At 44.9% G+C, this 17,882-nt stretch overlaps 1 protein-coding gene across 1 annotated transcript in view; it reads left to right on the plus strand.

Moving 5' to 3' along the window:
• Window positions 1-17,882, plus strand: part of A2ML1 (alpha-2-macroglobulin like 1) — a 42,445-nt gene that overhangs the window by 14,837 nt on the left and 9,726 nt on the right. The window contains 18 exon segments of the mRNA XM_032593768.1: window positions 1,339-1,539; window positions 1,541-1,567; window positions 4,105-4,165; window positions 4,397-4,542; window positions 5,032-5,181; window positions 5,830-5,988; window positions 7,159-7,268; window positions 7,848-7,943; window positions 8,824-9,052; window positions 9,177-9,303; window positions 10,487-10,608; window positions 11,441-11,492; window positions 11,861-11,944; window positions 13,870-14,046; window positions 14,213-14,294; window positions 14,649-14,805; window positions 16,526-16,600; window positions 16,767-16,929. Coding sequence (XP_032449659.1) covers window positions 1,339-1,539; window positions 1,541-1,567; window positions 4,105-4,165; window positions 4,397-4,542; window positions 5,032-5,181; window positions 5,830-5,988; window positions 7,159-7,268; window positions 7,848-7,943; window positions 8,824-9,052; window positions 9,177-9,303; window positions 10,487-10,608; window positions 11,441-11,492; window positions 11,861-11,944; window positions 13,870-14,046; window positions 14,213-14,294; window positions 14,649-14,805; window positions 16,526-16,600; window positions 16,767-16,929 — 2,218 coding nt within the window.

The following is a 17,882-nucleotide window of genomic DNA, read 5'->3' on the forward strand; positions in this document are numbered from 1 at the left end:
CGTTGCAGAGGGCATTAATACCGGAGGGATGGATTGGGCCCATTAGTGCCATCATTCACCATGCTGCTTAAGCAAACACATACAATTTGTGTGGTGGCTCATTTAAGTAATTGTTTATATAAGGCCTCACTCAGTCACTCTACTTAGAAATAATCTTCATTTTTTCCCCCTCTTTTTTTTTTTTTTTAATTTTTATGTGAATTCTAGCTAGTTAACATACAGTACAATATTGGTTTCAGGAGTAGAGTTTAGTGATTCATCACTTACAGACAATGCCCAGTGCTCATCCCAGCAAGTGCTCTCCTCAATGCCCATCATCCATTTAGCCTATCCTCTACTCACCTCCCTCCATCAACCCTCAGTTTGCTCCCTGTTGTTAAGAAGCTTTTATGGTTTGGGGCCCCCAGGTGGCTCAGTCGGTTAAGCGTCCGACTTTGGCTCAGGTCCTGATCTCACAGTTCGTGGGTTTGAGCCCCACGTCTGTCTCTGTGCTGACAGCTCGGAGCCTGGAGCCTGCTTCGGATTCTGTGTCTCCCTCTCTCTCTGCCCCACCCCCACTTGCACTCTGCCTCTGTCTCTCTGAAAAATAAATAAACATTTAAAAAAATTAAAAAAAAAAAGAAACTCTTATGGTTTGTTTCCCTCTCTCTCTCTTTTTTCCTTCCCCGCCTTCTCATATGTTCATCTCTTTCGTTCCTTAATAGAAATGATTATTTAAAAAAAATTTTTTTAACGTTTATTTATTTATTTAAAAAAAAATTTTTTAACGTTTATTTATTTTTGAGACAGAGAGAGACAGAGCATGAACAGGGGAGGGTCAGAGAGAGGGAGACACAGAATCTGAAACAGGCTCCAGGCTCTGAGCTGTCAGCACAGAGCCCGACTCGGGGCTCGAACTCACGGACCGTGAGATCATGACCTGAGCCGAAGTTGGCCGCTTAACCGACCGAGCCACCCAGGCGCCCTTAGAAATGATTATTTTTAACCTTACTATCCTTTACACCTGGTTTTCTTATCCCTAGGATGTATTCTTTGATTTCTGTGTAATCTTAGTCATGCTTATCTACATCTCTTGCATCAGTCCGTGAAGGTTTATCACCCACAATTGAGCATCACTTGAAAACTATAATTTCACTCGTCTACATACCAAAGTGCTGCTGCACATAACCACTGTTACGGATTCCTCAATCATCCTTAGCTGGACCTCTAGTAAAACATCCACAGGCCATTCTTAGGCAGTGAAGATTTGAGAGAGATGGTTTTGAAAACCATAAGAAGTCCATGGGGTTACTATGGTGGGGGCTTGTGTTAAAAGCCTTTTTCTTTCTCTTTTCTTAGGGCAGATTCCAAATGGAAGATCTGGTATATAAGCCAGAACAGGTGCCTCATTACTACCAGAACGACTATCTGCGCCTGCAGCCCTTCTACAACACAACTCGTAGCTTCCTTGGCATCCACCAGCCAAACGGAGTCTTGGCGTGTGGCCAGCCCCAGGAAGTGCTGGTGGATTATTACATTGATCCCGCTGATGCGATCCCGTGCCCAGGAAGTCATCTTCTCCTACTATGTGAAGACAGGGCAATGAGGGCTGGGGAAATTGCACGAGGGGAATGAAAGGAAATGAGGAGAGTGAGACGGAGAGGGTTGATTTATGTCTAGAGTACACAGTGCCCGTCACGTGGGGAAATTTCAAAATGTTTAGAGCCGTGTTTAAAAAAATGAAAAGAATAGGTCACACTAATTTAAAAAATACATTTTAGGGGTACCTGGCTGGCTCAGTCAGGGGAAGAGGCAGCTCTTGCTCTTAGGGTCATGAGTTCAAGCCCCACACTGGGTGTAGAGATTATATATATATAAAATATTATGTAGAGTGTGTATGAAGATATGTAGGATACATATATATACACACGATACAGAAGAGACAAGAACAGTAGATAAGGATAGAGAGGAAAAAGAGAGAAGAAAAAGAGAAACAGAAATCGAGGGGAGGAGAGAGAGAGAAGAGGAGAGAATAGAGAGGGAGAGCGAGGGAGAGGAGAGAGAAGAGAGGAGGAAGAGGGAGGAGAGAGAGGAGAGGAGAGGAGAGGAGAGAGAAGGAGAGGGGAGAGAGAGACGAGAGAGAAGGAGAGGAGAGGAAGGAGAGAAGAGGAGGAGGAGAGAGAAGGAGAGAGGAAGAGGGAGGGAGAGATTTGAGATATAATAGAGAAATATATTACATATATTATACAAATAATATAATATATATTATAGGTTGATATGAGATATCATTATATTATTATAGATTTATCTATATATTATAAAATATAATATATAATATATATTATATTATATTATATATAATATATATAAATATATATATACATGTATATTATATATTATGTATATGTGGTATATAGTATATATGTATATTATGTATATAATAATAATACATGTAATTATACATAATATATAATGCATACATATATGTGTAATAATACATATATGTATATATACACATATATACATAATATATAATCATACATATATGTATAATAATACATATATGCATATATACACATATATACATAATATATAATACATACATATATGTATAATAATACATATCTATATGTGTATATATACACACATATAGATATAATATATAATACATACATATATGTACGTATATATGTGTATATACACACATATGTATATATACACACACATATACACACGTATATACACGTATATATGTATAAGTTTAACCCAGTGTATCCAACATATGATCGTGTCAACCTGAAATCAACACCAAAATTATTAATAGATATTTTACACTTCTTGTTTCAGCTGAGTTTCAAGTCTCTGAAACTCAAAGTGTGTATTTTCTAGTAGCCACCTTTCAAGGGCTCCAGCAGTCACATGTGGCTCGTGGCTACTGTATTGCAGTGTCAGTGTAAAGGATGGGGGTGGATGTGAAAAAAAAGAGATTTTAGAAAGGAGCCCAGGGAAACTGGGAAGATAAAACGAAGAATTAAGGAGAACACATTGCTGGTCAGGGCTGAATGGGAGCTGGGTGCGTGAATGGGGGAGAGGGTGCGGAGGGGCTGGGACTCAGAACAAATTTCATTCTGTGATTCATTGGTCAGTAATTTAAAAATAGATGATAAAGGTTAAAATTAACATTGATAGCAGCTTTGTGGTGTGAGTAAAATCACAACTTGTGGCTTGATAAGCGGCTTTACTGGTCACCTTGGTGATAGCGGGGAGTTAGATTTGTGTAAAGCCCGGGTTTGCCGGGGCCCAGAGTCTCTATTCTCTTATCACCCTCTCCAAGTTTCTGAGGGATTTTCTCCCCATTGATTCATTTCAGTGTCCTCGCGCAGAAACAATCATCCTGACCAAACAGGATGAGGAGGGGTAGACAACATAAGGAGTCAGAGTGCTAACACGGGCACTGTCTTCGGGACAGGAGTGTGGGGACAGCCGGGGGGCGGGTGGATGGGCTGATCAGTGTGGAAGGGCTGAGGGCCAGCTGAGAGTCTGAAGAGCCGGCCCTAGAGCCCTTGACTGCAGTCTGAGCTGACAGCCTGCTTAGAAACAGTTTCACTGAATTTGGTTTCAAGTGAGTGAACAGGGAGAGTTCGACGAGGGGATTTCTCCCCCAAAGAGTCAAATGTCAGAAGGGCTCAAGGCAGTTTAAAGTGCACTCGTTTCCATTGAATTCTGAATCAAGCGATTAAAAAAAAAGTTATGAAGACGGATGGATTTTGGGTTAACTTCATGTTACAAGGAGTATAAGAGAATCAAACCTGGAGACCCTCAAGAATCGGTGGACAGCTCTCTATTGTGAAGAATGGCTTCTGTTCCGTTTGGCCCCGAAGTAATGATGACCTGTGTCTCCTCCCATCCTTGGCCGTGGTTCTCGGGAGCGCCTCCAAGAGGTCATCAAGGCTCATGGTGCCATCCGACATTTGACAAACTGACGGATGCGGCATGAAGCACTGAGCCAGGCTCTGGAACTAAGAAAGGAGACTTTCCTTATGCAGAGAGGCAGGGATGCCCCACAAGTAGGGTCCCATAACTTCTGTGCGGTTGATGATTTTTTTTTTCTTTTCTCTTTTTTAGGTAGTGGGGAAAGGGCGTTTGGAGATAGAGGGGCAGAAACACCTGAATTCTGAGAAGGAAGGTGAGTGTTTAGGCTTCCACTGAAAGATGAAAGGATATCTTCAACTTCCAGGAAGCTCTTGTTATCCCAGAAGCAACAGAGAAGAAGCAATGAGAGAATACCACTGATCACCACAGAGCAGGAGAATGGGGGGGCCGCAGCTAGGGCAATGAGAGGCGTAGACTTGCGGTTGGAGGTCATTGGTGGACGAGCGCGCATTCTCATCCCTGTGTATCCCCTCTTCTTTTCCAGGAATGAAAGGCTCCTTCTCCATCTCACTGACCTTCACTTCCAGACTAGCCCCTCATCCTTCTCTGGTGATCTATGCCATTTTTCCCAGCGGAGCGGTTATAGCCGACAAAATTCAGTTCTCAGTAGAGATGTGTTTTGACAATCAGGTAAAATGGCAGTTGAGAAAGGTGAAGAAAAGGTCTGGGCAGAGAGAGAGAGAGAGAGAGAGAGAGATCTTGCGTATGCTGGGGCTGGAGATCAGGCAGGGACAGAGGAATAGGAAGATAATAGGGAGGCGGACGTCATTATCGTATTTATATCTTCAGGATGTTTTGTTGAAATCGCTCTCTTTCTTTTTAGAAAGTCATGCTGGGGAAACTGTGTATTCTACCCAGGGCTTCTTTCTTTTTAGTTTCTGCCTCGTAAACTTTCTGTGTTATTCCGTGCTGTGCTGCTCGCTTTTTCCAGCTGTACCGCAAGGGCACTAGTTCCAAAAGGGCCAGACTTTAAAAAAAAAAAAAAAAAAATCAGTATAAAAGTGAAGGAATGGGCCCCGATGCCAGAACTGGGGCATATTGGCAGATGAGGCAAATTAAGTTGTTTCTCCCCGTCTCCGGGCTGACCTGATCCCCAAGTTATACTTTTCCCTTCCCCAGGTTTCCCTTGACTTCTCACCTTCCCAGCAGCTTCCAGGAGCAGATGTGGAACTACAGCTGCAGGCAGCTCCTGGGTCCCTGTGTGCCGTCCGGGCGGTGGATAAGAGTGTCTCACTGCTGAGGCCAGAGAGAGAGCTGAGCAACAATTCTGTGAGTAGTCTGCTACTGGGGCGGGAAGAGAAGACAGTGTGACTGCATTCGAACAAAAGATGGATTTCAGGGAGTGAGGGAAAGCCTGAGCTTTTCTACCATAAGGTGGTAGAAAAGCTGATGGGAAAACAGAGGTAAACTGATGGCATGAGAAAGGCAGGGCTCATGTGGGCATAGAAGTAGGAAAGATGTAATAGGGGTTAAGGGTGACAGATTATTGAAGAAGGTGAGAAAGAGGGGGGGCCTGGGTGGCTCAGTCGGTTCAGTGTCTGACTCTTGATTTTGGCTCAGGTCATGATCTCGTGGTTCGTGAGTCCGAGCGCCCCGAGCTCTGTGCTGTCAGCACAGAGCCTGCTTGGAATCTTCTCTCTCTCTCTCTCTCTCTCTCTGCCCCTCCCCCGTTCACGACATTTCTCTCTCTCTCAAAATAAAGAAATGAGCTTTAAAAAACCTTTAGAAAATGGTGAAAAAGGGGTCAAAAATGTAAAGGTAGGGGAGATTTTGTGATGCAATAAATACAGGAAGATTTCGGGAGTAACGAAGAGACATAATACGAGGGCGGTGAGCTGTGGCACCACAGTCCGAGAGAAGTTTCTCTACTGATTTCACTGTGTCAACAGTTTATTTCCTTTTCCCTTCCTGTTTCAGATCTATAGGATGTTCTCATTCTGGTATGGTCACTACCCCCATCAGGTGGCTGAATATGATGAGTGTCCAATGTCTGGCTTCTGGAACTCTCCACAAACCCTCTCGGTTATGTGGAGGCCTTGGTTCTCTGAACGTGTGGACCTTTTCCATTTTTTCCAGGTAGATGTTCTTACCCGTTTTGTTCTTGTAGAAACAATGGTGGTGGTGGGTGGAGGAAATTCCTTACCTAAAAAAAGCAGAGAGACTCATGTGGGCACTGAGGGGATAAAACCTTGGAAGAAACTCCTAATATGTGAGGTAGCCTCTCCTGGTCCTTATCCTTGAAGAAGGTACCCAACTGCCCAACTGCATTGGAAGAGGGCCACCGTGAGAGGCTGTGTGCAGCCTCTTTCCATCATTATAAACAATATATGAGTAGAAGTTAAGTACTTTATGAGTCGGAGTTGGGGATGCCGAGGCCTAAGTCTGACCGGAAGTCTCTGAAGTCAGGAACCATGTCTTGTTCATCTTTGTATTCTCTCTAATGACTGATCCTTCATAATACTCAATGTGTTTTTGTTGAATTGACTGAGCCGATATGGTTCCTGCCCTCAGACAGTTCAGGCTAAATCAAATAATAAGGGCACAGTGACTAACGTTTGGAAGAAGCATGAAATATATTTGACAATGAAATAAGTGGATTACTATTCACTGATAAAAAGAAGGATGAGATCTTGTCATTTGCGCCCACATGGGTGGATCTTGAGGGCGTTATGCTCAGTGACATAAGTCAGTCAGAGAAAGACAGATACCATATGATCTCACTTCTATGTGGAACCTAAACGACAGCAACAAGAAGCTCATAGAATAATCTGGTGGCTGTCAGAGGCAGTGGGCATGGGGTGTGCAAAATGAGTAAGGTTGTCAAAAGGCACAGACATCTGGTTTAAAAGAAGTCCTGGGGATGTAACATATAGCATGGCGACCGCATGGCTAGTATTGTATTACATACTTGAAAGTTGCTAAAAGAATAGATCTTGAAAGTTCTCATCGCAAGAAAAAAACATCTTTTTTGTACCTAGGTATGGTGATGGATGTTAACTAGGCTTATTCTGGTGATCATTATGCAGAGTATATATTTAAAAAATTGCAATTTTTTAAATTTCTGGCTGACAGAAGTGAACAAAACTTGGTGGCTGAGTGTTGGGGAATAAACACCTATATCACAGTTAACAGGAAAAGAAGGCTTGGTTCAACCCTTTGAGGATAGACTGCCTAGGCAGTAGCCCACATAGTAAGGGAGGGGACCACTTTAACTCTTCGTCCTCTGGTTTCTTTGGTGCCTATCAGGACATGGGCCTGAAAATACTGTCCAATGCCCAGATTAAGAAGCCAGTAGATTGCAGTCACCAGTCTCTAAAGCACAGCATTGCAGTGGCGGAAGGTAAGCTACCTGTGTAGCTTAAATCATGGAACTCCGGAAGCACACTCTTTGCTTCCTGTTCCTGTTGCCTCCGGTCCGAATGATAATGGCTTGCCGGTCATGGATGCAGGCAGCCAGATCTCTCTCTGGGGAGCACTTTTGAAGCTTGAAGCCCATACCTATTCATCCCCTGGCAAACCTCCTCATCTGTCACTTCCCCCTGATGGCCTTGAGACTAGTCGGTTCCTCGGTACTCCTTCCTCCTTGTCTCTGACTTGTTCTCCGTTTCCCTCTAAATTTCTTGGTCGTAGTTCCTCTGCCTCAGCTTATCGTACAACAGAAGTCTTTTGGGAGAGCCCGGGTGGCTCAATTGGTTAAGCATTCGACTCTTGATATCGGCTCAGGTCATGATCTCAGGGTCGTGGGACTGAGCCTCACCTTGGGCTCCACATTGAACATGGAGCCTGATTGAGATTCTCTCTCTCCCTCTGTCTCTCTTCCCTGCCCCTACTCGCACGTGTGAGAGGTCTCTCTCTCTCTCTCCCAAAAGTCTTCTGTTTTCCCAAATTCCCTTATTCTTGTTCTCCTCAGCAAATTATGGTAATCGTCTAGTGAGTTTTGAATCATCATCATCTTCATCACTTCAGTCAGAGGATCCTCAGATCCGCCAGTATTTCCCAGAGACTTGGCTCTGGGATCTGTTTCCTGTTGGGTAAGTGATGCCTCAAAGATATAGCAAGATTGTACCTTGTGGAGTCAGCAGCGAATTCAGAGTCAGATCATTTTTTTTTTTAATTTTTTGTTTTTTACATGTATTTATTTTTGAGAGACAGAAAGAGACGGAGCACCAGTCAGGGAGGGGCAGAGAGAGAAGGAGACAGAGAATCCAAAGCAGGCTCCAGGCTCTGAGCCATCAGCACAGAGCCCGACACGGAGCTCGAACTCACAAGCCATGAGATCGTGACCTGATCCAAAGTCAGACTGAGCCAACCGTCTGAGCCACCCAGGCACCCCAGAGATAATGTTGTTGTTGTTTTTTTTTTTTTTAAGACATGGATTTACTTATTTATTTTTAAAATTTATTATTTTTTTTAAATTTTATTTTAGAGAGAGAGTGCAAGCAGGGGAGGGGCAGAGGGCGAGAGGGAATCTTACGCAGGCTCCACGCTCAGCACAGAGCCCGGCCCGGGGCTCGTGACAAGCTCATCTCAAGGCTCCTGTGTCCAAAAAGTACATGAAAAGATGCTCCATATCGCTAATCAGAGAAATGCAAGTGAAAACCCCGACGAGATCGCACCTCACAGATTCAGGGGCACTGGCTCTTTCAGATACGTGTGTCCACACGTGCCCACCTGCTCTTACCCCCTCCTCTACGCAGGCACCCCCTTCTCCCATATTTATACATCCTCACTCCCCCCGAAGGGTCACACTCTGAAGCTGGCATGTTCCTCAGTTCGGTTGCCTTTTTTACCTTCCCCCCACCTCCGTGACAACAACAAATGACTTCTGCAGGTGAACTGATAGCTTCCTCCACAGTGTTCTCCTTGTCCTGCTGTGTGTGCGCGCCTCACCTGGGTTCTGTGTTCTCACAGTAACTCAGGGAAGGAGGCTGTCCACGTCACGGTTCCTGATACTATCACCGAGTGGAAGGCCATGACTTTCTGCACCTCCCAGACTAGCGGCTTTGGTCTGTCACCCACTGTTGGACTGACTGCTTTCAAACCATTCTTTGTTGATCTGACTCTCCCTTACTCAGTAGTTCGAGGGGAATCTTTTCGCCTTACTGCCACCATCTTCAATTATCTAAAGGACTGCATCAGGGTAAGAGCCGAGATACCGGAATCTCTGACCCCGGGAAAGAGATGGGACGCGATTCCCCATTTTCCTAAGCCTCTGTGCGTGGCTTCCTGTACTCAGACCCTTTATATTTCCTAAACATCTTCAGGTTCACACTCACCTGGCTAAATCCGATGAGTACCGGGTGGAATCGTGGACAGGTCCTCAGGACTCCAGCTGTCTCTGTGCTGATGAAGCAAAAAGCTATCACTGGAATATCACAGCTATCAAGTTGGGTAAGAGGAGGAGGGGGTGGAGGGAGCAAGAGAAGCATAGAGCAAAGCTCAGTCATTGAGAACGTTACCCTTTCCTCTCCTGCGTTCGCTTTGTTCTTGCTTTTTCATTTTATTTGCCTCTATTTTTGCCCTCTAAACCTATGCCATCAATAAATAAGCAAATGCTCTTTGATCGATGACCAAAAAGTTATCCAAATGAGACTATTTTGAGTGCGAAAAGGGGAGCTTTTGATATTTATGGCAGGACAAGGGCTATAGAGTCTTGTTATTAATCAGGTACTTACTAAGGGCCAGCCTCTGTTCTAGCTGCTTGACCTGTACGAATTCATCTAACCATCACAATAGCCCTAAGAGATGTCATTTGCTCTTAAGATAAGATCCTGGCGACTTAAAGTATGGTCTTCCGATGTATTAGTTACCTAATACATTAGTTATCTAATACCTATCTGATACAACCACCCTGAAAACTTAGAGGCTTAAAAGAATAAACATTTCTCATCACCCAGTTTCCGTGGGCCAGTAATCTAGGTACTGTTTAGCAGGGTGCCTCTGTCTCAAGGTCTCTCATCAAATACCAATCAAATTGTCACCCAGGGCTATGTTTTCATTTGGAGACTTGACTAGAGGAGGATCCGCTTCCAAAGCCTCTGTCCCACACAGGCTGCGGTTCTTGGCCTCAGCTGTGGGCTGGTGGCCTCCCTCAGTTTCTTGTCACATGAATCTGTCCACCGGGCGGCCTCATGACAGGACAGCTGGCCACCTGCAGAGTAAGGGGCCCAAGAGAAAGAGTGCCCCTGAGATAGGAGCTATAGTCTTTTGTAACTTAATCTCAGAAGTGGCATCTCATTGCTTCTGTCCTATCCTCCTCTTTGGAAGCCAGTCACTTAATCCAGCCCACGCTTTGAGAGGAACTGACACAGCAGTATGAATACCGGGATGCAGAGATAATCGGGGACCCTTAGAGGCGGCCTACCACACTGGACCCGCATTATTGACATCACCCGGAAATTTGTGAGAAATGTGATATAGGCCCCACCCCAGATCCACTTAGTTTGTGTCGTAACAAGATCCACTGGTCTTTGAACGCCATTAAGTTTAAGGAGCACTGGTCTGGAGGGGAAGAGACCTCCTTGGACCTCCGGCAACAGGGCTAATGCCTTCCTTTCTCCTTCTTTCTTGTCAGGTCATGTAAACTTTACTGTTACTACCAAGATTCTGGACAGCGATGAACTCTGTGGGAGGCAGAAGGGGTTTGTTCCAGAAAAGGGCCAAAGTGACACACTCATCAAACCAGTTCTGGTCAAGGTGAGTTTTCTGCAGGCTTAGCTTCACGAGATAGAGATAGCAGGCACCCCGGGGGTGCTGTGTGTGTGTCTAGCCGTACGGTTGGTCTCCCATGGCTGTCTGACTCCAAGTGCAGTCAGATAGCTCATTTGCCTTCTTCTGTGACCCCTTTCTGCCCTTAATTATTTGCCTACCCCATACCAATGCTCTATGACAGTGCCTAATACAGTGCCGGGTATAGACCCTCAACGAATGTTAGTTTCTCTTATTAAAAATCTCTACTATCGGCATTTGCTGCTTTTTTTTATCCCCTCATGAACCCCATTGCCAATCATTGCCTCTTAGAAGTGACCTAAACTTGCCCTTAGTTCTAGCCCTTGCACAGAAAGAATTTTACTGGTAGATCCATCCCTGTGTTGAAATGGAGTTCTCAGGGTGCCCGGGTGGCTCAGTCGGTGAAGCGTCCCGCTCTTGACGTTGGCTCAGGTCATGATTTCACGGTTTGTGAGTTCGAACTCCACATCGGGCTCTGCGCTGGCAGTGTGGAGCCTGCTTGGGATTCTCTCTCTCCCTCTTTCTCTGCCCCTCCCTGGCTCATGCGCTCTCTCTCTCTTTCTCTCTCTCTCAAAATAAATAAATAAGCATTAAAAAAATTAAAAAAAGGAAAGAAAAGAAAAGAAATGGAGTTCTCCTGAGCTTCAAGGAGAAGCTCTGTTTTCTCTTGTTGGGAGAAACCCTGGGGGCACAGGGAGGGCCTTTTCTCCCCATTTCCCATCCACTTCCTGTTCCTTCAGGGCCACCTGCCCTGACATTCACCTTCATTGTTTTCACCCTATGTCTCTCTTCATGTCAGCCTGAAGGAGTCCTCGTGGAGAAGACACACAGCTCATTGCTTTGCCCAAAAGGTGGGTGAGTGCAGCGAGGGGTTGGTACTGAGAATTCCCGTAGCCAACGGGAGACTTTCTTGGGCCAAAGGAGGAATATAAAGGACAAGAAAGGATAGGAGAGTCTAAGGGTGCTGTCCCTAATAGGACCAATTAGCTGAGAGACAGGATGAAGAAAAAATGTACAACACAATCGTGTGTTGTTTTTTTTTTTTTAAGTTTATTTTCAGCAAAGAGCACTATGAATAGGTTAAAAGAAATTTGCCTCCATCCCATAGCAAGGACTGGGTACAGACAACCCTGGATTATAGAAGGGTTTTCTATGGTATGGGCTTGAACTCCCACTGTTTTGACCTTCTATGCTTTCCCCTTTTCTCTGCCTCTCACAGGACAAGTGGTTTCAGAATCCATTTCCTTGGAGCTCCCTGTGGATGTGGTTCCTGATTCAGCCAAGGCTTATGTTGCGGCTCTGGGTAAATAGCCAGAGATTCTTGCTCAAAAGGAAAAAAAAAAAAAAAAAAAAAAAAAAAAATGGGGCTGAAAGTTGCTGAAAGTGTGGAGTGGGTTGAGGCATGTGGACCTATCTGAGGGAAGATATGTTAAATTAGAAGGGACAGAAGAAGAGCTTATTCTATGTAGTGGGCAAACACAGCCTCTAGATAACAGTACATGTGGGATTAGATGTCTATGGTAGTTAAAAACAGAAAGGAGCCTGGATAGGAAGAGGTTAAAGGTCAGGGAAGCTTCATATGCGTTTAGGTTCAGGTGGTCTATAAACTGAGTGGAGGAGAGACATAATGTTTGTAGCAACCTTTAAAAAATGAGGAATTTATCTAGTTGAGTATAGCTTAGGGGAAATAACACCATATTTACACAGACAGGACACTTCTCTGGACAAGGAGAGGGATTGAGTAGAAAAGCATGAGGTTGAAAATCATATCAAACCAGGTTGGGATCCCAGTTCTGCCATTTAATAGCCACATGACCTTGAATAAATAAACAATTCCGATCCTTCCCCCACCCCCCCTTCTGTGAGACTGTGATGATAACCCACCTCTCTGGATTGGTGTAAAAATTAAATATAAAGTTGCCACCACAATATCTAGCATATACTAGGAGCCCTGTGTATGTTAGATCATTTCTTTACTCTGATCCCCTGCTAAGATCCTTTCCACGATAAAATTTCTCTATTTTGACTGTAGTTGAGTCAGACCTCTAGTGTAACACTCATTTTTATTGTAGGATGTAGCTCACTGTCTATGTCTGTCTTTCACGCTGCATTGTGGGCTCCTTGAGGACAAGGGTCACCCCCCCCCTTTTTTTTTTTTTGAAAGAGAGAGAGAGAGAGAGAGAGAGCATGCAAGGCAGAGAGAGAGGGAGAGAAAGAATCCCAAGTAGGCTTTGGCTGTCAGCATGGAACACGATGTGGGGCTCCATCTAATGAACTGTGAGATCATGACCTGAGCTGAAATCAAGAGTCGGACGTCTAATGGACTGAGCCACCCAGGCGCCCCACCTCTTTTTTTATTTGATTCTAGCACAGTTATTGCCACATAGTTGACATTCAGTATGTATTTATAGATTTGAATTGAACTTAATGGCTAAAAGTGCAGATGTCAATGGGTCACTTAGATCAGGCTTACGGGTGTATAAAATATATGGCTAGGTCAGTAGGTATAACTTGGAAAAGGGGATCAGGATTGTGTTTGCTTTGGCAGGAACATGGTGAGTTGGAGGACAATGCATTTATACGCAGGGGAGGAACTTAGAGATTGAGTCTAAGTATTGTAGGTTTCGTTATGTTACCCACCAGCCCGTGACGTGTCTTCTTACAACCCTCCACGCCCTTAGGTAACCCATGTACTTCTTCTCTGTGTGCTCCAGCACCTTGTGTGCACCCAAAATGATCGCACTATATTATAATTGTTTATAATGAATTCTATTTGTAATGTTTTGTAATTGTTTGCCCCTCGGATTATGATCTTTTGAGATGAAGACTGTACTTGACTTACTGTCTCCCAGGCCACAGCGTAGGTACTCAACTAAATGATAGCTGATACGTGTTTGTCAAATGAATGACAATATGGGGCGCCTGGGTGGCTCAGTCGGTTGAGTGTCCGACTTCGGCTCAGGTCATGATCTCGCGGTCTGGAGTCCGAGCCCTGCGTCGGGCTCTGTGCTGACAGCTCGGAGCCTGGAGTCTGCTTCGGATTCTGTGTCTCCCTCTCTCTCTGCCCCTCCCCCACTCATGCTCTGTCTCTCTCTCTCTCTCTCTCTCTCTCTGTCAAAAATTAATAAACTGTAAAAAAAAAATTTTTTTTAATTAAATCAATGACAATAAATCAGAAGGCTTCTTTCTTCTCTCTACCATCACTTTCTCTCTTCTTTTGGATCTCAGGAGACATTATGGGCACAGCCCTCCAGAACCTAGACAATCTGGTACAGATGCCAAGGGGCTGTGGGGAGCAGAACATGGTATTGTTTGCTCCCATAATCTACGTCTTGCAGTATCTGAAGAGGGCAAGGCTGCTGACTGAGGAAATCAGGTCTCGGGCAGTGGGTTTCCTGGAGCTCGGTGAGTTGGTTCGATTTTTCTTCCTGAACGCATTCTCTAGGGGCTATGATAGGCTAATAAGATATAGGGAGGTTCCCTCCAAAGTGGCCCACATCCCTGAAAGTCTTGAAAGCCGTGTTTTTTTTGAAGTTGGTCCTGTGATCTAACCCCGTATCTGGCTTCCCAGGGTACCAGAAGGAGCTACTGTACAAACACAGCAATGGCTCATACAGTGCCTTTGGGGAGCAGGATGAAAATGGAAACACCTGGTAATATTGCCCAATTCTCAGTGGATCCCAGAGTGTCATTTCTGGGCCTGTGGAACTATTCCTCTCTACCTCTTCCCTTAACCCCATTCCTTCTTACATCCGTCTTCTACTCCTTTAATACTGATTATTTCAGCCTCATGTAGGGTCAAGCCCCTCACCCTTCTCCTTGAGCTTGTGCCTCCCCTGTTCTCGTCCCCATTAATACCCATTAATACTTCCCTTTTCTAGGCTCCTATGGCATTATGTTTCCTCAATCCCCTTCTGGAACCATACGCCAGAATAAATGACGGAACTGTTGCACCCTCACTGGGGAATCCCCCCCTTCATGCCACATGTTTCTCTTTACCCACGTAGGTTGACAGCGTTTGTCACCAAATGCTTTGGCCAAGCTCAGGAATTCATCTTCATTGATGAGAAGAATATCCAGGATGCTCTCAAGTGGATGGCGGAAAACCAGCTCCCCAGCGGCTGCTATGCCAATGTGGGAAAGCTCTTACACACAGCTATGAAGGTGCAAATCCACCCCAGGGCTCTCAGCCCATCACCACATCTGGGAGGAGCTTGCACCTCTGACTGAGCAGAATCAAAAGGGCATAGGCCTGGGAGTCAGTGTCCTTCAGGTCTGAGCCCTGGCTCTGGGTGACCCCGGTCAATGTACTCAACCAGTCTGAGCCACAAGCTTCCACGTCTGTAGAAAACGAGAACATGTACTAGCACAAGGCTCTCAACTTGTGGTCCTCAGATCAGCGGCAGCAGCACCTGAGAACTTGTTAGAAATACAAATTCCAGTTCCTACCCCGCCTACTCTGAGAAACTCTGGAGGGCGTGGGCCAGAAATTTGTATTTCTAACAAGCCCTCGAGGTGATTCTGATATTCCCGAAGGCGTGAGAACCACTGGACTAGACGTTCGCTGCGTCTTTTACTATCTCCCTGAATCAGAAGCGAAGCCACTTTCTCTGGTGACGACCCATAGGCAGTCCAGTGTTTTCTGTAAGAGGTTCACTCTGTGCCAGGCACTGTTCCAAGCACTTCGTTTATTTGATATTATTTAATGTTTACAGCCAATTAATCAGCTAGGTGCCGGTATACCACTATCACTCCCATTTTACAGATGAAGGTGCAGAGATTAAGTAAACCGCCCAAGGTGAATGGTAATGAGTGGTAGGACTCTGTTTTGAACCATAGCCGCTGGACTGCATTCACTACATTGCCTGTACCCCTCCCAAACACAGGCTGAGGTGTTGATGCTTCAGGAGAATTTGTTCAATTCGGAATATACCCAGTGAAGGAAAGATTTGTATGTACATTGCTAGGGAAATCATTTACACTGCCATTCTGGGGCCTCAATTAAAACAGTTTGAGTATTAAACAAAAGAAAGTCTCTGTATAGGATTCACTAGTACATTCCTTATGCCAGATTTTGTCAGTGTCTCCAAATCTCTGTCCCCTTATACACTGAAATACACGTGGGAGTAGCACAAGCCAGGGCTTGACTTGAACAAGATGGCGGAGATGTTTCCTCTTCCTGCCCACCAGCCCCGGCCAGGCTCTTAAGAAACCCATCACCTGTGTAGCAAGCTTTAGTGATTTGGTGCAGGAGCTCCATAGTTAAACTCCCTGGGTTCAACTCCTGCTGCTTATTAGCTGTGTAATCTCCGGCAAGCCATTTAGCCTTTTAAGGGTTTATTTTCTTATCTCCCGAATGAGGATAGCAATTGTGATTAGCTATTTTTAAAAACTTGCTAATATCTTTCCATGAAAGGCATTAAACGGGGTGGGTGCCATCTGATCTCCCCCCTGGAGAAGAGGCTGGACTTTTTTTTTTTTTTCAAATTTATTTTCTTTATTTTGAGGCAGAGAGTGAGCACGAAGGGGAGGGGGTGGTGCAGAGAGAGGGGGAGAGAGAAAATCCCAAGCTGTCGGCCCAGACTTGGGGTTTGGTCCGTGAGCTCGTGATCTGAGCTGAAATCAAGAGTCAGACGCTAACCAACTGAGCCACCCAGGCGCCCCCGGGGCCTTCTGCTTCGTGAGAGGATGTCTGTTTGAGGAGGCTCAGATTCAGGAAGAACCCGAGAATAAGAGATTTTTCTCCATATCCCCTCCCCTGTGATTGTCTGTTTGCTTGTTTAATCCACCCATTCAGAGGGGATACTTTTTTGCAATCTGCGCACGAGTCATACAATGCGCTGTGCTGCCTGTGGCCCTGACCTCGTCTCCCTGCATCCTCTAGGGTGGCGTTGAGGATGAGACTTCCCTGACTGCATACATCACAGCTGCATTGCTGGAGATGAGCAAAACCATACAGGTGCGTGTCTCTAGGGCCTCCTCTGTCTATCCTTCCTATTATGCCTACTTCTAGAGACATGCACCTACTGTTCACCCTTGTAGACTCAAGGATACGATGACTTCCTTATCACTTCCCGTTTTCAAAGGAATGCCTTATAAACTCAGTTCTTCATTGTACCTTTTAGGACCCGATGGTGAGTCGGGGCCTACGGTGCCTCAGGAGTTCTGTTTCCTCCACTAACAGCCTCTACACACAGGCCCTACTAGCTTATACTTTCTCTCTGGCTGGGGAGATGGACATCAGAAACACTCTTCTTGAAAAGTTAGACCAGCAGGCTATCATCACAGGTATGTTGGCCATGTTAGGAGTGTTTTGTCGCAATTGTGGAAATGCGCTGTGAGTTATCTGTGATTGTTCCTAGTCCCCGTAGTCCCACATATATTCAGTCTTAGAGAGGATTCCTTTTAGCACAAGGTGTGAAGTCATTAGGTCACTGTTGAGGGTTTTATAAGAAAGCCCATGGAAGTCCTTAAAAGGCGTTGTTATACTTTTAACACAAAGAGAAAACAAACGGTGGGAGCTAGTCAAAGGACCCCTTGGTGTTGTAGAATCCCCCCTTTTGCCCGTCTTTGACAGTTCTTTGCTATGAGTTCACTGAGGTTGACGGGATAAGAGAGACTTCTCAAGGTCCTTTAAAAACTTTATGGACATAATCTCTACACCCAATGTGGGGCTCGAACCCATGACCCCGAGATGAAGAGTCTCATGCTCTTCTGGTTGAGCCAACCAGGCACCCTAAAAACTTTTGGATGTATTTGGAATACTATTTGATGTTCTAACAAGCATTTTATTGATCTAGCTGTGGGGTTAAAATCAGACCTCCAGGTAAAAGCTTACTCTTGGCCTTCATTTGTATGAATGTCATTACTAAGTTGTCCTGTCCTGGGTTCTGGGTAGTTTTTTGACTGGTACATAAGCGACTCTAGTCATGAAATGAGTGTCTCAGACCGTGGGTTGCACATACCTGTTCCAGTGTATATTGATTTAATGAGATTATCTCTTTTCCATTATCTTGCATTGCAGGCTCACATGTTTTCTTTTATGTGTCATGAAATGAGTGTCTCAGACCGTGGGTTGCACATACCTGTTCCAGTGTATATTGATTTAATGAGATTATCTCTTTTCCATTATCTTGCATTGCAGGCTCACATGTTTTCTTTTATGTTTTTCCAATTAGATTGCCTCCTGTGGGCTATTTATTTATTATCTTTAAATGGATAATTAATTAAACTTCTAGATT

Source organism: Lynx canadensis, chromosome B4 (assembly GCF_007474595.2).
Source record: "Lynx canadensis isolate LIC74 chromosome B4, mLynCan4.pri.v2, whole genome shotgun sequence".
Classification (NCBI taxonomy): Eukaryota; Metazoa; Chordata; class Mammalia; order Carnivora; family Felidae; genus Lynx; species Lynx canadensis.